General features: G+C 39.4%; 1 protein-coding gene across 1 annotated transcript in view; it reads left to right on the plus strand.

Annotated features, from left to right (window-relative positions):
* Window positions 1-2,314: 2,314 nt before the first annotated feature.
* The window catches only part of IARS2 (isoleucyl-tRNA synthetase 2, mitochondrial), a gene marked incomplete at both ends in the record, with an annotated part of 32,006 nt that continues 12,795 nt past the window's right edge, over window positions 2,315-21,525 (plus strand). The window contains 14 exons of the mRNA XM_081997583.1: window positions 2,315-2,557; window positions 3,110-3,232; window positions 4,300-4,456; window positions 6,555-6,703; window positions 6,782-6,831; window positions 6,930-7,039; window positions 7,125-7,215; window positions 7,590-7,705; window positions 9,371-9,540; window positions 10,453-10,543; window positions 10,753-10,904; window positions 11,918-12,078; window positions 20,063-20,165; window positions 20,785-20,878. Coding sequence (XP_081853709.1) covers window positions 2,315-2,557; window positions 3,110-3,232; window positions 4,300-4,456; window positions 6,555-6,703; window positions 6,782-6,831; window positions 6,930-7,039; window positions 7,125-7,215; window positions 7,590-7,705; window positions 9,371-9,540; window positions 10,453-10,543; window positions 10,753-10,904; window positions 11,918-12,078; window positions 20,063-20,165; window positions 20,785-20,878 — 1,810 coding nt within the window. The remainder of the gene's footprint in view (window positions 2,558-3,109; window positions 3,233-4,299; window positions 4,457-6,554; window positions 6,704-6,781; window positions 6,832-6,929; window positions 7,040-7,124; window positions 7,216-7,589; window positions 7,706-9,370; window positions 9,541-10,452; window positions 10,544-10,752; window positions 10,905-11,917; window positions 12,079-20,062; window positions 20,166-20,784; window positions 20,879-21,525) is intronic.

Genomic DNA, 21,525 nt, shown 5'->3' on the forward strand with positions numbered 1-21,525 from the left:
ACAAGTATACTTTTTCTGTAATGAACCTATACCTGAAATCTAAGCAAACTTTAAAATTAAAATATTTTTATGAAAACAAGGTTTATTATGATCAACACTCCCTCCCCCAATACAGAGTAACTAACTGATGAAGTGCAAAGTATGTTATTGCTGCAAAAGGTGCCTTAATTTTTTTCATGGCCATATCTCCCTGTGTGGCAAATTTTCCAGTGTGTTGAACCTTTTTTGTTAGATAAGTGTGTGTGCTAGTTGGCCATAAGTTTCTCATCTCTGTAACTTTTTGATCTCAAATTAACTAGTTTATCTGTAAGTTTATGGCATATTCTCTCTGAGCGCAACATCTAACGTATACTTTCACAATACGTTCAAGAATACATTGCTTGCTTTGGACAAACAAGTTTGACTCTTAAAAAACTGTACAGTTTACAAAGATTGCACAGCAACTATCCATCAAATTTGCATATTCCTTTCAAAACATACCTTGTCCTCCAAAGACCATCCATCCTTTCTCCTAGCCTAGCAAACAAATTGTTGAATGGCCTCAACTTGACAAATCAGCCTGCTTTGATACTTACTAAAATAAATGAGTTCTCCAGTTCTTGTTACACATTTTAACTTTGAAATATTTAAATATTACAGGATGGGTACAATTTATCAAAACAAGTATGAAGGATTTGTTGATGTTGCTACCTTAGTGTCTTTTCTGCAAACATCCATTTTCCAAATTTATAATTGAAGAAAGGAGAAAACGGACATCACATGCAGCATGCCTTTACATGTAAGTGCTAAACTATGATTTCTTCCTCTGAACTCTTCAAAGCCCCAGTGACTAGAACTCCCTATTCCTTTACGATAAACTTTGGTTCACATTTACAGAATCACAGAATCATTAAGGTTGGAAAAGACCTCTAAGATCATCAAGTCCAACCATCAACCTGACACCACCATGCCCCTTAAACCATGTCCCAAAGTGCCACGTCTACACCTTTTTTGAACACCTCCAGTGATGTTGACCACACCACCTACTCGAGCAGCCTGTTCCAATGTTTGACCATTCTTTTCTATTGCTAGTTACTTGGGAGAAGAGACCAACACCCACGTTGCCACAACCCCCTTTCAGGTAGTTGTAGAGAGTGATGAGGTCTCCCCTCAGCCTCCTCTTCTCCAGACTAAACAACCCCAGTTCCCTCAGCTGCTCCTCATGAGACTTGTGCTCCAGCCCCCTCACCAGCTTTGTTGCCCTTCTCTGGGCACACTCAAGCACCTCAGCATCCTTCTTGTAGTGAGGGGCCCAAAACTGAACACAGGATTCAGGGTGCAGCGTCACCACTGCTGAGTACAGGGGCACAATCACTTGCCTAGTCCTGCTGGCCACACTATTTCTGATATAGGCCAGGATGCTGTTGGCCTTCTTGGCCACCTGAGCACACTGCCAGCTCATGTTCAGCCGGCTGTAGTAAAAGATTAACTTTTTCTTTCTGCATAGTGTAAGGGAACAGAAGCAGGGTAGGAATCCGTGTGGGAATGCCTGGGTTCCACTGCAGTTCACCTGCAGCCTTCCAGGGGGAAAGGGCTGTGCTACCTCGTTTCTCTCAAGTGCTTCGAGGCCTTTGGTTTGTATTAAAAAAAAAAAGCGCCTGTTCCTGATTCTCTTGTAATTAGGCTTCCCGGTAGTGCGCTGCCCTCAGTGCAGTCCAAACCAGCTGAGCGGCGCACGCGGTGCTCACGCACTTAGTTGCGCACTGCATAATGTAAACCCTGTGGTCCTGGGGGGCGAGAGGAGCTCTCTGCAGCGCAATGGCTCACTCACCGCCTCCTGCCTTGCTCGTCCCCTGGTCTCGGCAGCGTCCCCCGGCGACGGAGGTTCTCCCTCTCCGCCCGTCACCCTTCCCCAGCAGCGTGCCGGGCGCGCTCAGCTCGCCGGCAGCCCTTCCTGGCGGCCCCCTTGCCAAACGGGGAAGCTGCCGAAACCGAAGTCCAAGCCCCGCCGCTCAGCTCCCGCAGTAGCTGCTGCTGCCCGCGCCCGGCGGCCTCTGCGCCGACTTCTTCAGGAAGAGCTCGCCCCGATCGCGTCAGGGGGGCGTCATCGCCTTTACAAAATAAGCTCGAAACGCCCCCAAACGTTCAGGCTCCAGGGAGGGCAGAAGCGCTTCGCGGCTCTGTCGCCCCACCTGGCCGCTCAGGCCGCCTCCGCGGCGGAGATAAAAACGCGTTGCTGCGTGATGTGTCCCTGCCCGCCGCCCGTCGCCGCCGCGCCGCTTTCCGTAGCGCAGGCGGAAGTGCTTCCCCAGCGCGTCGCGGGGAGCCCGTCAGGATGTTTGGGGCCTGGCGGGTGCCGCCGCTGGCCCGGACCGGGGCGCGGGTTGGGCTGCGAGCCCGGGCGGGGCTCGCCTGGGGCTGGGGGCGTTCAGCCGCCTCGGAGGCCAACAGCCGGCAGCCCGCGGCGGAGAGCCCGCAGGATTCCCAGTACCGGGGCACGGTGCTGCTGCCGCGCAGCCGCTTCCCCGCACAGCTACCGGGGCGGCTGCAGCCCGAGACCGAGCTGGAGACGCAGCAGGTAGCGGCCGCGGCTGGTTCGCCCGAGGAGTGCGTGCCCCGAGAGGGGCGCGGGGCTCCCTCGCCCGCTGCCGTGGTGGCGCGGCGAGGCTTGGCCCGGTGGCGGAGCCCCAGCCCCGGGAAGGAGGGCGGGGGTTTGTGTACGGGCCCGCCTTTGTCGCCGTAGCCGCCTTGTGGGTCTGAGTCTTCGCGGGTGCCTGGCCAACCCGCCTGGAGTTAGCTTCGGGGAAGGGTGAAGAGCTGGGGATCTTTAGTTACTTATTTCTTTATAGCCTGGATGCTCTCAAGTTTGTTATGGCTTCGCTTGGAGAAAGGGTAACGACCCCCCTGGTAGCAGAGAGCCGGGGTAATAACGTTAGGCTTAGTGTTATGCCTCTCTCGGGCTTTTTTAATAGTTTTAAACTACTAACGTCTTTTTTTACAAAGTTAGAAAAGTTAACTCTGTCTGTGTGTGTTTGTTTTCAATATACGTTTTACGATGAAGCCAAAATTCAGACTTTTTGGAAGTGCAAAGACCTATGATGATTTAGGTGTTTCCTTGTTGTCTCTACAGAAATGTGGTTTTTCGGAACTGTATTCGTGGCAAAAGCAAAGGAAAACAAAGCAAGAATTTTGTCTTCATGACGGACCACCTTATGCCAATGGTGACCCTCATGTTGGCCATGCATTAAATAAAGTAAATATTTATTCGTTCATACTGTACTCTTTTGAAGTGGTAAATCCTTTCCATAATGTGCTGTGTGTTCTTCAGTCCCATTTAAATCAGTAGCACTTTAAAGTATTCAACATTTTGGTAGACAGGGCTTTTAGAAAGCAAATGGTGCAGTTATGTAGATACCGTATGATGCCACAGTGACGTAGATACCATACCATGACATAAATACCATCTGCCAGTATATGGTACCTATATGCTGAGTGCTCATTCATGAGGCTGAATGTTTCACTAAGAGGAGAACATTTTCTTTAGAAAATGCCCAGCCTTCATTCCTAAGCAATATCAAAGGCACAGTTTGTGTTGAACGTATTGCACATACACACATGGTGAGTGTATGTTTCTGTATGTGTCTGTGTAATAATGTTACTGTAATGCATTGTTGAGCTGTGCCTTGTTATTTTTTCTTTTAGGTATTTTGTGAATTTGTTATATTGCATTTATTTTATCTGGGTATCTTCACTGGAAACACAATGACTCAGTGTTGATGTTTTTTAAAATGTAAATTTCAGCTTTAAAATAATACTCCTAAATATGTTTGGGTACGTACCAATCTTGGGTAGATTCAGTCCTGAGAATGACAGCATTACTTATGCTACAAAGTGGGAAAGACTAAAATGTGACCCACAGCTTCTTAAGGTACTAGTGCTAAAGCTTGGACTTCTGGAAATGGCAAGTTTTGGTAGGTGATCACTGGTATCAAAAAGCAATAATGTGCACGAGGCGAACACTGTAGATCCAGCTCGGTGTTTTAAAAATGAGACCAAGTAGGATTTGGTTGCTTCAGGGCTTGCAAGTTTATAACTGCATCTTTCAGTTATACTGCATGTGAATTCCTCTCATCAGAGGTCCTTTGAGTTTCTGCCAAAATACAAAATGACGGGGAAGACAAAAAATCCTAAAGGGGCAGTCTTAAATGTAAATGTATCATGCAGCCTTTTACACTTTTTTTTTTAATAGGAGGTTCTTAATAATATAGCTATTCCACATGGGGGAGCTAATGTGATAACTGACCCTTGTGTCTTTTTCAGATTTTGAAAGACATCACTAATCGTTTCTATGTGATGAGAGGTTATAAAGTACATTATGTGCCAGGATGGGATTGTCATGGATTGCCAATTGAGTTGAAGGCACTGTCAGAAGTGAAAGGAGCTGAAAATCTTTCACCGATGGAAATTAGACAGAGGGGTAAACTACTGTTTGCAATATCTTTATAGAAAAAGTTGGCTTAAGTATTTGTACATCCTACACAGCATATTTTGAATTATATGCCATATAAATATCTTTTATACTTTATTGTGCGCTTTTCTATTAGGCGTTAGTAACACTTTCTAGGATCATTGTACACCGAGTACAATGTAATCTCATGAAGTGGGATAATTGAACACAAGATTAATTTGTTGCTGTAATGAACATGTGTAGCATTGACCGTAGGTTTAAAGAAACAAAAGGACCGAGGATTTGGATTTCTGCTTTGCATGACTGTGTAGCGGCATGAAACTGGTATTCATCAGATAATCATGCTTTTGGGTTTTGAAGACTGAATTTGCTGAGGAGCTAAAAAGAAGCACCTCATAAACTGGCAGTCCCTGCATGAGGAGGGGATTGGACCAGATGACCTCCGGAGGTCCCCTCCAACCTCAACCATTCTGTGGTAAAAATTTGGCTTCATCAGGGCAGCTTGGCTCAATGTTATAATTAGGGATATATTTATTGACTCTGCTTTTAACAATACTACAAAACCATAGGGGTGATCCTTTCAGAGAAAGTTTGTTTGTGTTATATGGAAACGGTTTTGAAAAAATAGCTTCAAATACCATATGTATTGAAAGACAACAACATTCAGCTACAAAACTATTTTTAATGAGCAATTTAAACTGCTTTAGCTTAAAATTTCAGCAGTGAAATAGGTTAGCTTATTTGCAGAAGCATGTTGCTTTGAAACGTTTGGATCAGCACCAACAGAGGTGGTTAATTTTCATTCTTATTTTACATTATTTGAGAATGCATTTTGAGAAATTGTTCTTCATAACTACACTTCTTTTTTTTCCCCTCTTCCTTAAAAAGAAAGTTTATGTTCTAGAGACACTTGTGCTTTATGTCCCCTACTAGTCAAAAAGTGCCATTCCTGGATCTTTTTACTCTTTGCAGTCATTTTTTATGTAACTGCTGCTCTGAAATAGATTTTTTTTTTTTTTTTTTGAGCCATAATAATCTATTGCAAACATCTTTGTCTGTGACATGGACAGTAAGATTGAGGGCAGCTTAGCAAGTCTCCTGATGACACTAAGCTGTGAGGTGCAGTTGACACTCTGGAGGGAAGGGATGCCATCCAGAGGGACCTTGACAGGCTTGAGAGGTGGGCCTGTGCAAACCTCATGAAGTTCAACAAGGCCAAGTGCAAGGTCCTGCACAGGAGTCAGGGCAATCCCAAGCACAAATACTGGCTGGGTAGAGAATGGATTGAGAACAGCCCTGAGGAGAAGGACTTGGGGGGTGTTGGTTGTTGAGAAGCTCAGCATAAGCCAGCAATGTGTGCTCACAGCCCAGAAAGCTGACAATATCCTGGTCCGCATCAAAAGAAGCGTGGACAGCAGGCCAAGGGAGGTGATTCTGCCCCTCTACTCCACTCTCGTGAGAGCCCACCTGGAGTACTGCATCCAGCTCTGGCGCCCCCAACAGAAGGAGGACATGGGCCTGTTGGTGCAGGCCCAGAGGAAGGCTACAACGATGATCAGAGGGCTAGAGCATGACTCCTATGAAGACAGGCTGAGAGAGTTGGGGTTGGAGAAGAGAAGGCTCATGGGAGACCTTATAGAGCCTTCCAGTACCTGAAGGGGGCCTATGGGAAAGCTGGAGAAGGACTTTTTACAAGGACATGTAGTGATAGGACAAGGGGTGATGGCTTTAAACTGAAAGAGGGTAACTTTAGGTTAGATATAAGGAAGAAATTCTTCACTATGAGGGTGGTGAGGCACTGGAACAGGTTGCCCAGAGAAGTTGTGGATGCCCCATCCCTGGAAGTGTTCAAGGCCAGGTTGGATGGAGCTTTGAGCAACCTGGTCTAGTGGAAGGTGTCACTTCCCATGGCAGGGGGTTGGAATTAGATGATCTTTAAGCTTTCATCTAACCCAAACCGTTCTATTTCATACAAGTCAGTAATTAGTGCACAGTTTCAATATGTTCAGCTCGGGCTTTTCTAAAAAATGTCAATAGTATATTTTAAATGGTATTATATTGATCTTAGTTACCTAAACCATGTGCTTAATGGAACTATTCCCTTCAGCCAGAGAATTTGCAGAAAGAGCAATTGAGAAGCAGAAATCCGCCTTCATTCGTTGGGGTGTAATGGCAGATTGGGCTAACTGCTACCGTACATTTGATCCAAAGTATGAAGCAAACCAGCTGAGAGTCTTCTACAAAATGTATGATAAGGTATGTTGAACTTTTCTTAGTGTGTTTTGTCACAAGTTTCGATTCTCCTAATGTTTTTTTCTTCCCTTTCCTCTTTAGGGTTTTATTTATCAGGACTATAAACCTGTGTTCTGGTCTCCTTCAGCAAAGTAAGAATCAACTTGCTATTTTGTCTGCAAAATTTTAGCAAGGATATCTATAGCTTTTCATGTTCAAGTGTGTTAACTTATGTTTGATATCTACCCAGAACAGCCTTGGCTGAAGCAGAGCTTGAATACAATGAGCAGCACGTCAGTCGTTCGGTGTATATGAAATTTCCCTTGTTAAAGTCGCCACCTAAGCTGACTTCTGTGATAGGTATGACTTCTGTATAGATTGTAAGACTTACAGCTTTTATTTTTGTTATAATTGTAAGTAAAATACTTCTAATTTACATCTGTAGATGGATCATCCCCTGCTAGCGTGCTAATCTGGACCACACAACCTTGGACTGTGCCAGCCAATCAAGCAGTTTGTTACATGCCAGATTCAGCGTATGTGTCTTTAACTTGGTTCAGTGATCTGCATCAGTCCTTATCGATATTTATCAGCGAAGTTAAAAAGTTCTGGACTATCATTACGTTTTATTTAAGACATCTTTTTTGCCTTTTTTTTTTTTTTAAGTGTCATAACTGTAAGCTTTGTTCTCTCTCTCTCAATATGTTAATTCCTGCTTTTGTTTTTATTTTTTTAAAGTTATTTCTTCTTCCTGATGTTATCTTGACATTCTTTTGAGATTTAAGAGTGAATTGGACAAGTAGATTTTGAAACATATTTTGCTGTCATCTAGAGATGGCGCATTTAAACAATTGGTAGCTTTATGGTGTTTGTAATTATTTAGTATCACAAATATTTATTTGCATTGTAGATATTCAATTGTGAAATGTACAACTACTAGTGAACACTTCATTCTAGCTGCAGATAGAGTTGAATCTACAGCTGCTGTTTTGGACACACAGTTTGAGGTTATGTCAACATGTAAAGGTAGGTTTTAATATTGTTAAGATTAAGTTGCTTAGAAATCTGCTTATAGATGTCTGAAAACTGTCATTTTTGATGTATTATTAAGTTTGTTTATATTTTGAGAACACGCTTTGCTAAAATAATACAAAGAGGAGGAGTAATCTGTCAGATTTTATATTGGTGTATTGTGGCTCAAACTTTCATCCATGGATTTCAAAGTACTACTAAAAATCTGGATTAACACTTGGAAAACTTAAACACAAAGTGGAAGTCTATTCAGTATCAAAATCTTAATTACACTGAAAGCAGTTTGTCTGTCTCTCAAACATTGCTGATGAGAACAAGGGGCTAATAACAAGTATGCTTGCTGACTGCCTGATTGCTAAATTCTATGAAAACTATTGAAATTACCTAGTGTAGCAGAATCGATAGCACTATCAGATGTTGTTGTCATGTTATGTTACTTTGCAAGTTTTTCATTGTTAGGGGTGTCTTAAGCCCTCACCATAACCATGAAGAGTACTGAGGTATTGTAGGTGACTGTTGTCTGTACGGGCAAACTTAAAGCTGTTAAGTTTGCATCCTAACAAACTGCATAGTTTATTAATGCAGTTAATAATGCAATTAATAGACAAACTTCTGATTCAATGTCATGAGTTGGGATTTAATGTGTCATTTGTGAACTTTATTCATTTGTCTTTTATCAGTGAATCAGTGCTGGAAATATGCATGTCTAAAGGACGTGAGAATGGTGGTTTCTGTGACTTTGTCTTCTCCGGTTGTTTTGGTGTCTTTCCATGCCTTCTTTTTCAGAGGGGAGAAAATTTTCTGTTTCTCTGCTTAATAGTCTTGGTTTTTAGCTAATGATAAAATTACCTGCAGGTGTTCTTCTCACAGGTTCCACCTTCTTGAATCCTATGATTTGCAGATAACATACAACAGTAGAGTTGGACCTTCTTGAAAAGAAATTTAATATTAGACCTTGTCCTTTCTATCTTTTCATATATTCAGTGATTAGTTATATTTTGTTACCTTTCTGTATTTTTGTACCTAGCTGTCTGACAACAGTTCCTAAATATGTTCCTTCTAGGAAGAATGCATTCAATGAAGGCCATTCTTTCAGATGAAGCATTCCTCAAGCTCTGTGATTCTTGACTTTCAGCAAGGCTTTACTACTAAGGGTCTTTTCAGTGTTTTCTTAGCCCTAAATTGTTGCTAGCTTCATTGTCCTGTGCTCTGTTTATTTGTATGTCATTTAGAGAAATTAAATTAATTGTTAGTGATAATATTAGTACTTGGTGGCAGAACTAGGAATAGATCGCAAATTCAAGGCTTTTTAGGCTACCAAATCATTACTGAGATTAGTTTCTGGAACACTGAGATAGTAGTCCCCAAGCAATGGGAATGTGTCTAGGTGGAATGTTACTACTAACAGAATACAATTGTCTAAGGTAGAAGAAAAGCTTTTTCTTCAAAGGAAAAAAAAATCTGTGTGTAAGATTAACAACGTAGAGAATCTGAATGCATTTGGACGGGGACCCACAAACAAGATATAGTAGTACATCTGAATAGTACCCTGTGCATACACTTGCTGATCAGTTGTTCCATTTCTGCTCTCGGATAAAAGAAGCTGAATGCATTAATTGTTTCTCGGTTTTCTCTTCTGGTTTTTTTTTTCACTCCCAGGTGTAGATTTGGCAGATGGTTCTTGTGCTCATCCCACAATTCCTGGCAGAGTCTCTCCTCTGTTACCTGCAAATCATGTGACAATGGCAAAAGGAACAGGATTAGTTCATACAGCCCCAGCTCATGGTATGGAAGACTACAGTGTAGCTTCCCACCATCAGCTACCCACGGTACTTTATTTTTTCAGCTATTGCTCTTGATTTCCTGCAACTGTTTGATCATGTGCCACTACAGGGATTGTTGTAATTTGTGCATAAAATGTGCAAATGTTTTGAAGCATTCAGATAAGTGTATCACTAATGGCCCGCAGGAATGCAGGACTGACCTTAAAAAAGTGTGTATCAAAGTAAAAGGATGAAGTTTTTCATCCATCTGCTAATTAAAGCTTACAGGGAAGTGGTAGAATAGAATCAGATTTCTCTTCTCTGTTCTTAGTGTTTTGTTTTGTTTTGTTTTGTTTTTTTAAAGGATAACAGACAACAATTTTCAGATATTGACTCTCAGTACTCAGAATTGGCTTCTAAACCTGTATCTTGCAGACCAGTAAATCACCAGTTATGTAGGACATTATTACTATTCTTTTTTCAGCAAAGCTTGTTTTAAACACATACATAAATACAGTTCAGTTATGCATGATCAGTTTGTGTTTGATGGAAATTAAGATGCAGAGTATTCTTTTTCTCTTTTTCCTTTTTAAAGAGGTGACTCTTGATGTTCCCAAACCTGATTATAATCATATTTCTGGTTGGGTTTTTTGAGGGTAGGGTTTTTCTAGGGGTTTTGTTTTTGTTTTCGCTGTTGATTTGGAAAGTCATTGACATACTAACCAGTGAGTTCATGTAAGACAGTTGCGATATGTCTGCAAACGCAATAGTGCTCATTTCTGATACATAAGATTCACTTACCCAGTAGATTACTAAATTGCAGTTCGCCAAGTCTGAAGCGTACTTAAATATAACATACTTTGCTATTCATCAGAAAAGTAGTTACTCAGCAGAGTACTTGTATCACTTTTGAATAGCAAAAAGGTAATTAATTGCCACATGGTATTTTATTGACATGATTAACGTATTTATTTTAAGGATTGCCTTGTGGATGAAGGTGGGTTTTTTACTGAAGCGGCAGGTCCTGAACTTCAAAACAAGAATGTCCTTGAAGAGGGGAATGAAGCTGGTGAGTATTTGATGTGTAGCCATTTGTTACTTTATCAGTTATATTGCTGCAGGTATATTTTGAGGGTTCATATTAACTGAACACATTTTGAATATGGATGAGGTACAGGCACTTCTTATTATGTGTCAATCATGGAAAGGAATGAATTGAGGTTAAAAGTAGCAGTGTGTTCAAATTGGATTGTAAACTTGCCTCACTTTTTCTCTCAGTCATTCGGATGCTTCAGGCAACCGGGAGTTTGTTAAAAGAGGAGAAGTATGTGCACAGTTACCCATATGACTGGAGGACTAAAAAACCAATGATAATTCGTGCCAGCAAACAGTGGTTTGTGAACACAGCAAGCGTGAAGGCTACAGCACAGGTATATGATTTTGTGTTCTTATGGGATGTTTAAAGACAGCTGATGCCATTTGGAATCAGCAAAACAAATCTCACTACAGCTGACTCCAGAATATGTTCTTCTCTCAGGTTTACAAACACTAGTTGGAAAGTGTTAGTTATTTGTAGAAGTGACGAATGTTGTTGGTTCTTTGTCAATATTGATATAGTCCAGGATAAATACATTGACCTTATTTGTTCATTGTATTTACAGGAGATGTGTAAGTTTCTTAGAGCTACTGAATTTTTTCCCAAAAAATATTTTTAAAAATACAATGTTTCAGGGAATTAAATCAGGAGAGACAATTTTATCACTACTAAAATTACCTTTGTTGTTATGGCAGCCATGCATGGCAAGACATCTTTCTTTGCTCCCCTGTTAATTTTGCCACAGTCCCATTTTAAATAACTTTAAAACTTTTTGTTTGTTTGTTTTTGTTTGTTGTTTTTTTTTTTTGTTAAATGCAGTGGTCTTTGAAATTATGTACACCCACACAGAAAACTCAGACCAGCACTGTAGACTGTCCTGGGTAACAGGGCGTGAGGTGTTTACTCCATATTCATCTCCTTCTAGTATGAAGGGAAATATGATGGTTATTCAGCAGGGTTGTGAGTGAGTGGTAGCCCACACTCTCTAATACAAGCAGTATGTATCAAGGTCTGGTTTCAAATAGACAACATAGACAACAGCATAAGACACAATGAGCTATTAAACTTCAGATAGAGATACTGATGTCATTTCTAACTCACTTTAGGGTGTGTCTGCTAGAGAATCAGAGCTGGCAAAGAAGCATAGGTTTCTCTGGGGACACATACAGTATATACAGCGTTCTAAGTACGTTATTGAAGAGCAACATGCGGTGAAATAAATGTGACAGTTGCCGGAGAGCCTGTTATTCAGTACAGGGAGTGTAGACGTGTACCATTTTTTTACTGGTAGCATAAGCAGTGTTTGAATGCTGAAGCATGATCAACAATTCACTGTGTACTTCATAGGAAGTGCTGAAAAAAGTGAAAGTTATTCCTACGTCTGCAGTGAACAGAATGCTCGAAATGCTGGACAGAAGGACATTTTGGTGTATATCACGGCAAAGGTGTTGGGGTGTTCCGATTCCTGTTTTTTATCAGAAGAACACAGGAGAATGCTTGATAAACAGGTATTTACCTAGCTTTATGTACTGAAAAATGAAAGAAGGAGCACTGTCTGTTGTGCTGCAGTTACACAATAGTTTAAAACTTCTAACTATTTAAGCATAAACACATGTTTTTACTTGTAGTTGTTTATATGCAGATCTAATTCAGTTATAAATTAAAACAATCAGACTCATTACTGAAGGTGACTTGTATGTAAGTAATGAGAAGTAATTTACTGAGATACTTAAGTTACCTGAAAAGTCCCCTTGGTAATAATTTCTGCTTTCATCCCTCATCTTCAAGTTTGAGCTGGCAGTAATCACTGGCCTTTACATTTAAACAAGGAGTAAAATGCAAGTTGTAGTTAGAATAGATTGCAACTGTAATTGTAGCACTGTAAATTGAACAATATGCCTGTTTTGTCAAAATAGGTTTTTGCAGTTGAATAAGTGACAATGAGATACCCAAAGTGGAATAAACAAATCAATTGCAGAATAAATAACTGCACATTGTTTCACAATAATAAAATCCTAGAATGGCTTGGGTTGGAAGGGACCTTTAAAGGGCACCTAGTCCAACCCCCCTGCAGTGAGCAGGGACATCTTCAACTGGATCAGGTTGCTTAGAGCCCTGTCCAACCTGACCTGGAATGTTTCCAGGGATGGGACATCTCCCACCTCTCTGGGCAACCTGGGCCAGTGTTTTACCACCCCCATCGTGAAAACTTTCTTCCTTATATCTAGTCGGAATCTACCCTCTTTTAGTTTAAAATGATTACCCCTTGTCCTAAAACAAAATTAGAGTGTTTTTGAAGAGCCAGCCTTAATAAATGTAAGTGACCTCTAGCTATATGATTTGGTATGTCTAAAGCTTCAGATACTAGCCTTATTCTGCAGTCTTTTGGTTAAGTTAATAGTATCTAGATACTGTAAACACTGCATTTCAGGTGTTCCAGGCAATGTAATGCAGAGGAAATCCAAGCTGTGCTTTAAAACAAGAAACTTCAAGGAGATATGATCCTTTTCTGTCTTTTAAGGAGTAAGAGAGTTCTGGTTTTACCCCTTTGGGGAACAGAGGTTTTCAGTTGTGAATGTCCTCTGAGAGATGATTTCATAAAAATAGTATTGTGGAGTTCCACATTCATTGTTTATTTCCATAATTGTTTTCTGTCTTGAGATATGCTAGTGTAACTCCATTTTCCTAACCTTACAACTGTTTGTGCGAATTTGTTATGCGTAATAAGATTGCCATAGCTGGAGATGAACTTAAGAAGTGTTGCAGAACTTTATTCTGGTGCACAACAAATATACTGCAGAGAGTCCAGCATGTTTTCTGCAGGCTGGACTGAGCACGTAAGTATAGTAGTAGGTGAGGCTTAGGGTGTGGAGAGCAGGGAATGGACTTTAAGCAGTTAGTCCTTAACTTCACCTAGAATGACTGGGTGTGTAGGTGCACAGATACGTACTTTGACTCTCTCACAGCAGGCTGCAACTGTGAGAAAAGACCACAATAACCATAGTCGTTTATAGTACCTGAATAATGCTGACGCACATCAGGAAATAAAGGGATGGAGGCTCTGTGGGGTGTAAAGTCATTTTACCTGCAAAAACTGTTCCCCTACTAAAAAGTAAGTATGTGTTCATGTTAAAAAAAAAAAAAAAAATACAGTTTCTGAGGAATACTTATTGTAGTCTGTCTGTGGAGTAGGCTTAAGTGTGTTACCTGTGGTTGCTTAAAATTGTTAAATATGTAGATTAACAACAACAGCAAAATAAGAGTGTAATGAACAACAGTTTAGCAGTTGGCAGTCAAATGTGAAGAGCACCATGAAGCAATAGCTCCTTCAGAACACAGAGGAGCTCACCCAGCTGGTACAAAAAGCATTTGAAAGGAGAGATGCATGGGAATTCCTTTAGGTTGTAGCAAAATTACCTTGAAAGCCAGTGACCTGTGTTAAAAAGCATTTTTGTAAGTCCTTGAGCTGTGTGAGATTATTGCTCAAGTTGTACAATATGTGGCAATTGGGGCATTTTGATGTGATAAACTATTGCAGTTTAACAATTTGACCTTTGTGTGTAGGTGTTTGCCTAGCAGTCACACATGTAGGTGAATGAACAAAGGGATGGTATGGCATGTTTGGTTAGAATTGGTCTGAGGAAAAAGAGATGTTTAGGAAGAAGAGACATATCCAATATGCTTGAAAAGTAGATTTATTTCACTTGACTGACAGCTTCTGATGCTTGTTTATAGTCTCTTTACTTTAAGATATTTTAAAGTAGAGGTGAAATTTTCAAAGTAAAGTGTAAAATACTCATGTAAAGTTAGCCATCGCAGACTTCTGTAACCAGAGTAGAAGTGCACAGAATATTGGCCTATAGAAATGACAGGCAAATTTAGAAAGCAGTCTGTCAATTCATAGGTCATTTTCCTGGACACCAGCTCTTATTGAAATAAACAGCTAAGCCTAAATATTTTGTTGCCTTTGCATTATCATTTTGAAAATCATATCACAATACATTGCTGACATATTTCTAACACTTAAGTTTCATATTTGGATTGTGTGAATAATTAATACCATTAAAACAACAGTAAGTAACTTACATTTCAAAACAAAAGCTGTTTTCTTCTCTTGAACGCTGGTTAAGTGTGCTTCCAGTAGCAGCTACTTTGGAGTTTTTGAGAGGCTATCAAAAGTAACAGCATCTCCACTGGAAGTCAGTGTAGTCCACATGGAGTTGCTGTTACATATGAGAGCACCAATGGTCAGTCTTGGGTGATCCTATTTATGTATCACCTGTAAAAAGACTTTTAAGACAAAAAAAAAAAGAGTCGCTAAAATAAACTGCTGTGTTTCCCTCTGTAAGTGAGAGTTTCCCCTGAATTTGTCATATGAAAGGCTGCAGAAAAGCTGCTCTTTCAAGATGCAACCACTCGTCTCTAACAGAGTATTTTTCTGACACCAACAATCCTGTCTTTCTAAGTTGAAAGCCAAGAGCTAGATTGTAATCTTGTATGCAACAACTTTGATACAAGATCTCCATGAGTCTTCCTGTTTGCTGCAGAGGCCCCCCATAGCCCTAAAAGACATTTGATTGTATGATATTGTTGTCTATGGTTATAAATTTTAATACACTACTGATGATTAGATTCTTTACTATATAGAGTATACCACATCATATTGCAACCAGGAATTTAAAAATTATTACAAAATAACAAAATCCTATAGGAGAGAGAGAGAGAAAAGAGAGAATATTTTTTCATTATTGCCATTTTCAGTAAGAATATGGAGGTAAGATTTTATGCGATTTTTCTCCACTTGTGGAGAAAAAGGACTCTAAATAGAATACATGCACAATTAAACACACTGTTTGTCAACTTTCAAAATTGAATAGATTTCAAGAGAAAACATTCTGATTCTAGGAGACTCTCTAACTCATGGAAGAGAAGAGAGAGAACCAAAAGTAAAATGAGAGATTTGTATTTCCAGTAGTAGCTCAGACCAGGTAATGTGAGATACCTGCTTTAATATGACCACGTGCAATAACTTCTTTACAAATTCACTGTTCAGATATTGGTAGTAGTAGTATTGCGAAGATTATTCTAATGCCTGAGAATTTTTGTCGCCTTCTCTGTGACTTTGATTAACAAGTAACTTAAATTTCTGACAAAGAAAACCCCAACCTGTTTTTGAAGTCGATCTACCCTGCACTCTAATTTGCTTTTTAAAATATTAAGACATTTCAGCAACTTGTAAGCAATAGCAACTTACCATAACCTAAATACTTACTGCTGCAGTATCAACGTTCACATAAAAAAGAAGATAACTTGCCGTCTTTACTGTTGTTTGAAAAGAGGTCGAGAGAACATCAGGCACTGTATTCTTCTCCTCCTGACTATACCTTAATGCTGCCTAATTTCTGTTAACACATTAAATAAGTGTTCAGCATAATCAATATCAGACTTCAGAGTGATTGGCTGGTGTCGTGGTAGCGTGGATTGCCGTAGGGGTTTCAGTGTTAAAACATAGCAAGTGACACGTAATGCAAGTTCTTCTAGATAGCGTATGAATACAGGGCAAAGTTTTACAATGGTGTTTATTGCTAACTCGGTGAATTATCATGCTCACGTTGAAGCCCACAGATTATGAAGTGATGAGCAGTTATTTGAGAAGTGCTTTTCACCTGTACCTTGCATAAAAGTACTTTGCAAAAATCTTCTTCCTTACTGTACAGGTACCTTAATATAGTTGTTTCTCTCTCTCTCTGGTAATAGTTAATCATAAGGATCCTGGGAAACAATTAGAGAAATAGGGTTGGGGGTTTTTTGTTTGTCTTGGGTTTTTCTAACTGTAGGAGGAAAAAGTATTTGGTGGAATGGTATCCTGGAAATCCTTGGTCTTAACTATCTCTTATAAAATGCTGTTAATGCTTGCTTACATTCTGTAGGGAAATGGAATATAATGAAAAAAAGCTTGCACTGATAAAATGTTTGTGGGGTTTTTTTTAACTTGATTTGAAACTATGATAGGATTTTGAGAATATTGGTCAATAGTAAGTTGACTTCACAGTCTTTGACTCTATTAAGTGATTCGTAATACAAATCTGACTTTCTTTTAGTTGTCTGAAAACTTATGATCTCTAACCTAATTGTATCTGTTAGTTCACGTGTCACTAAAATGTGTCTGTAAAATAATTCTACCCTTCATAAATAACAGTATAAGCCTTTACATTGCATAGCAATGCACTTGGTAAAAGGTTAGTCCATAGTATGTTTTGTAGTAATGGTGTATCTACAATGGTAGACAACTGTTGTGTGGCATCGGCAATATGTACTTAGTATAAACGAAGGCAGTCATTTTATGATGGTTTCCCAAGGGAGATTGATAGCAAGGTTTTATTTCCTTCTTGTCCCTCCCCCTACCTCCCCTGAAGAGGAGAAAAGTTCAGCCTCACTACAGGTAATACTGTTTGCACTAACACAGTGTTTCAGGTCATCCCCCCGCCCTTGTTAACTGCTCCAAATATTTGTGTGATAGGCCTGACCTTAATCAGTACCTCTTCCATTGGGGAGACATGTAATTGCAATTAGCAGTTGCAGTGTCAGAAAACTGGTGGCATTTCAGGCTTTATCTCCTTTACTTAAAGCTTAGAACATCTAACAAACAGAGATTTCTGCTGTGACCAAATTGAATCCAGACAGTTGCTGGAAAGCATTCTTTGTTAAGAGTATATTCCTACATATCATCCAAGGTAGCTGTTAGTTTTGGTCTCTAACTGGATTTATCACCTTTTAAAAATCCCTACAAATGCTGATATTGTCAAATACCTGTTGAATGCTTTAAAAATTTATAGATTGAAAATTAATTCATCACTTGAGTTTATGTCCCTCCACTGAAGTGTATTTGCAATATGGAAATTTTCTGTGGAAGACGAGCTTAGTTCCTGTTTAAATTTTGTACTTGCTTTATGGGGCATGCTGGTAGCTTTTCCGTGCTAGTTATGGTTATGATTCTTCATTAGAAAAAATTTCTGGCTCTAATTTGATGCCAGAGCCATTAGCCGAGCACTGAATTACTTCTTCCATGAATCACTCAATATGCACTAACGTTTTATGTGGTAATAAGCACGTTTTTAGGGTAAATCATCCTCTCTTTAATTTAGCTACTCTGTCTTCTGCTGGTGACTTCCTAAGGGCCAAGTCTCACCCATGGAAGGCATAGAGACTGTGGAGAGAACTGTTGAAATACTCACTTGAAGATAACTGTAATTGTCTTTAAAGATACACTGATCGTGCATTTGGGAAGACTCAAAGGTGGAGCCTTCTGTTGGCGAGGAGTGAAAAATAAGTGTTATAGCTTGTTCTAAAATGGTCCCAGGTGCTACAGTCTGTGTCGTCACTGAAGGTCAGGGTGTAAAGCCAGCCTCTTCAGTAGAAGGTACTGACCCTGCAAGAGAGAGACACATTCAATTGGAATAGTTTTGTCCTGGGCTGAGGCAAACAACCTTCTCCTTGGCTTACTTGATTTTTCCTGAGAGCTTTCTGAATCTGAAGATTTAGCCTGAAGGAGGCAAGGCATAAGCAATATTTACCAGCTATCTGTCAGGAATCTACCAGGACTGGAGTTGTGTGCTTTTGTCATGGAGAAGTAACTCTTCACAACTGGAAGTATAGACAAATAGGCCTCTGCAAATATTTCTGAAAGGAAAAGATACTATTCAGAACCGGAGCTCCTAAATGTTGTTTTACCAAGACAAATGTTAGCAGGTGTATTACAAAGCCATAAATTGTGTCCTGTCATCATTAAACTGGAAGGTGAATGATATCCATTCTACCCTGAACGAGTAAGAATGGCGATGGTATACTAGCTGGCTGTTGCTTTGTGAGTGTTGCTGGTTAGTGAGTTTTCTCTCCAGAAAACCTACTGGGATGTTCTCCAGGAATTTACTTTAAAAAGTTGATTAATTGATGATTGATCAATTGATTGATTAATACAGAACTGTTGGTCTATCATTGCAATTTTACTCCCCAAATCAAGAGCAAAATTGCATTTCCTTAGTGTTGCACCTCATGTCATGTAAGTAATAGATTGTTCTACATCTTGGAGAAACGGGTTTTCATGCATAAACATGCATAAACTTACATGCATGACATGTAAGATTCCACTATATGGTGGAGTGACGTAGATGAACTTGCCAGCAGTGCAGGAAAAAAAATACTGTGCTGAAGTCCAAATACAAAACCGAGTGATGACATTGAAGAAGTTCGTTCATCTGCTTTCTGTGATTTTGAGATAATTATGCCAGATCATTATTTTACTTTTTCCCCTTTCACAATACTGTGTCAAGTTGTTAGTTAATGGATTAAATCCTCATTTCTTGAGTTAAAAACTACTCTCTGGTGGATTGGGTAACACAGCAGTTTTAGTTTGAAGTTGGCAGGTCATGATGATCTGCTGTACTCCTTAAATACAGCAGATGGATTAAAAATCACCTGTTTAGTAAATGGTCTGTGAGTCAGCAAGACAAAGTGTGTGGTGGTTGGTTTGGTTTTTTAAGCTATCTTAATTTATGTCTAGACTTGGCATTAAATGATATTAAAAATCAATTCCTTATAGCCTTACCTACTGGGGATAATGATTGAATGTGTCATAAATAGTGCACAGAACTGCATGCACTTCTGGTTGTATTATCTGTTCACATCAGAAAAAATGCTTAGTTAATTTCTTTTATTTTTCTTATTTCCATAGTGTCTATTTACTTCAGGACCTTTGTCCTGGCTGGTGCTTTACGATATGAACTCATGTATTGCCTTCAGAGTGTATGTTGAATGGTTATTTACATCACTCCTCTATTTGGTACAGAAGTTTGTTTCCCACATCATTGGGATTAATATATTTATATGTGTGTTTCTTACCATTTGAAAAATACATTGCCAAAATGGAGGAATCCAGGCAACCAGCAGTCTAATTTTTATATGTGTGTGTATATATATATATATGTATGTATGTTATTCTATTCAAAATGCTGCCATTTCCTAACTCTCCATTTCCACAAGAGTTCCCAAGGTCTCTTTATCCAGTGGAGAAAAGAAGCCTGTTGTCAAACAAAGCAAATGTTTTTGGGGGAAGTATTTGTTTAGTTTCTGTAAGTCCAAGGTCAAGAAATAGGAAGTGAAATGGATTTAAGAAGTTTTCAAGCTGCTGGCATCTTCATTTTTTTGAGTTCCCAGTTATTCAGTATTTGCAGAAAAAGCTATTTGGAAAACATGCGGGTTTCTGTATGTCCAGGTTTTATACAACCCCACCCATCTTGGATGACAAAAGTAGTAAGTCTTTTTAATACAGGCAGAAAGCTCTGTGGAGTCTTGTCTGGATTAGAGGCTGGAAAATCACAGGTTTGAATAGCTTAATCTCTTTATCAGTATATCGCACCACTTTGGATCTGGGATACTTGTAGAAGGTACAAATAACTCATCAATTCATGAACCCCTTTTTTCTTTCTAACCCAGTGAAACTATCACAGATGTCATCAAAATAGTGGAGCAGCAAGGAACAGATGCGTGGTGGACCCTTCCTATTGAACAACTGCTATCAAAAGAGGCTGTAGCAAAGGTAACTTTTTTTAACTCCAAATACAGAAGGTGCTTGAGACAGTTTAGTGGTGGGAAATAATATAAAACCTTCATATATTCCCATGATCCTTTTCAATCTTGTACCTTCATGGAAGGTATCCTGTGAAAGGAATATTCAGAAAGTGAGATAGTAAGTAGTAAGAATAAGGCAAAAATACAGCCAAATTTGTGCGATTAATTCAGGGCAGAGGTCTCCATCCTCCTCATTTTGGTTCAGGAGGAAAGTGACATCCTAATTTACCCAGTTATGAGACCAAATATATATTGTCTTTGTCATTAAAATAGATTCACATTTTAGTTCTTCCTCAATTTTATTGTTCCTTTTAACAGTTGTGTTCTTAAGCAAGCACACAAATTGTACTGTTAATCTGCCATCCCAGGTTTCTTGTAATTTGTCCTTGTTCTGTTTTGGGTTTTCATCAGTAATTCTCTGAAAACTGTTGTGAAAAATTACCTAAATTATTTTGTTCACTCACAAAGTTGGTACCAGAGCCTGTGCGATACTCGTCCAGAAACCAACTCTACTTTTAGTAGCTTTGAAAACCATTGGTGATACGGAGTATTCTGTTTGTCTTACTTAATAATTGTTTTTCCTATAGGCTGGTGGTCATGATGTTTTGGATTATGTCAAGGGAGAGGATGTCCTAGACATCTGGTTTGACAGTGGAACTTCCTGGGCTCATGTTTTGGAAGGTACAGAATTAATAGGTTGATCTTTCTTTTCAAATACTTGGAGAACAAAATATAACTGTTTTGCATGATGGTGTTGGTATTGGCAAAACTGAGTTAGATAATGCTAGCAGCAAACTGGTTGTGACTACTTCTAAAGTTGCTTTTGCTTGTAAAGATAAGGATTTAATTGTGGCACACTCATTTTCAGCGTAGTTGAATTTGAGATTGTTCTAATATTCTATTATGACAGATTCTGCCATGTGGCATACTGTATATTTTCTAATTGGAACATATTTGAGTATAGAAGTTTCATGACCCAAATGGCCAAGATACTTCACCGCTAGTTGGTAACTCTTAAATTATTTTCAGTTAGCAAATTTTGGTTTGTGCTTATGCATGCTATTTGAAGCTGCTGAATCTAAGTTATATAATTTTAACAGTGTAGGTGTACTTTTTCACTTCTGATTACTTTCAGTAACTAAAGGAGTATACTGTGGCTTAAAATATTTATACTTGCTATATGCTATTTATAGCTCCTACTGAAAGTAGTAGATATGTATTTGTACAAAGATACATTAAATATACGCAGTTTGCCTGGAAGATAGTCCAAAGTCAGGAGTCCTTTCTAAAGGAGGAGGCTGGTCCCATACATCAAGTCTGTTGGACTT

The sequence above is a fragment of the Phaethon aethereus genome (genome assembly GCF_964289735.1).
Source record: "Phaethon aethereus genome assembly, chromosome: 3".
NCBI classification, from domain to species: domain Eukaryota; kingdom Metazoa; phylum Chordata; class Aves; order Phaethontiformes; family Phaethontidae; genus Phaethon; species Phaethon aethereus.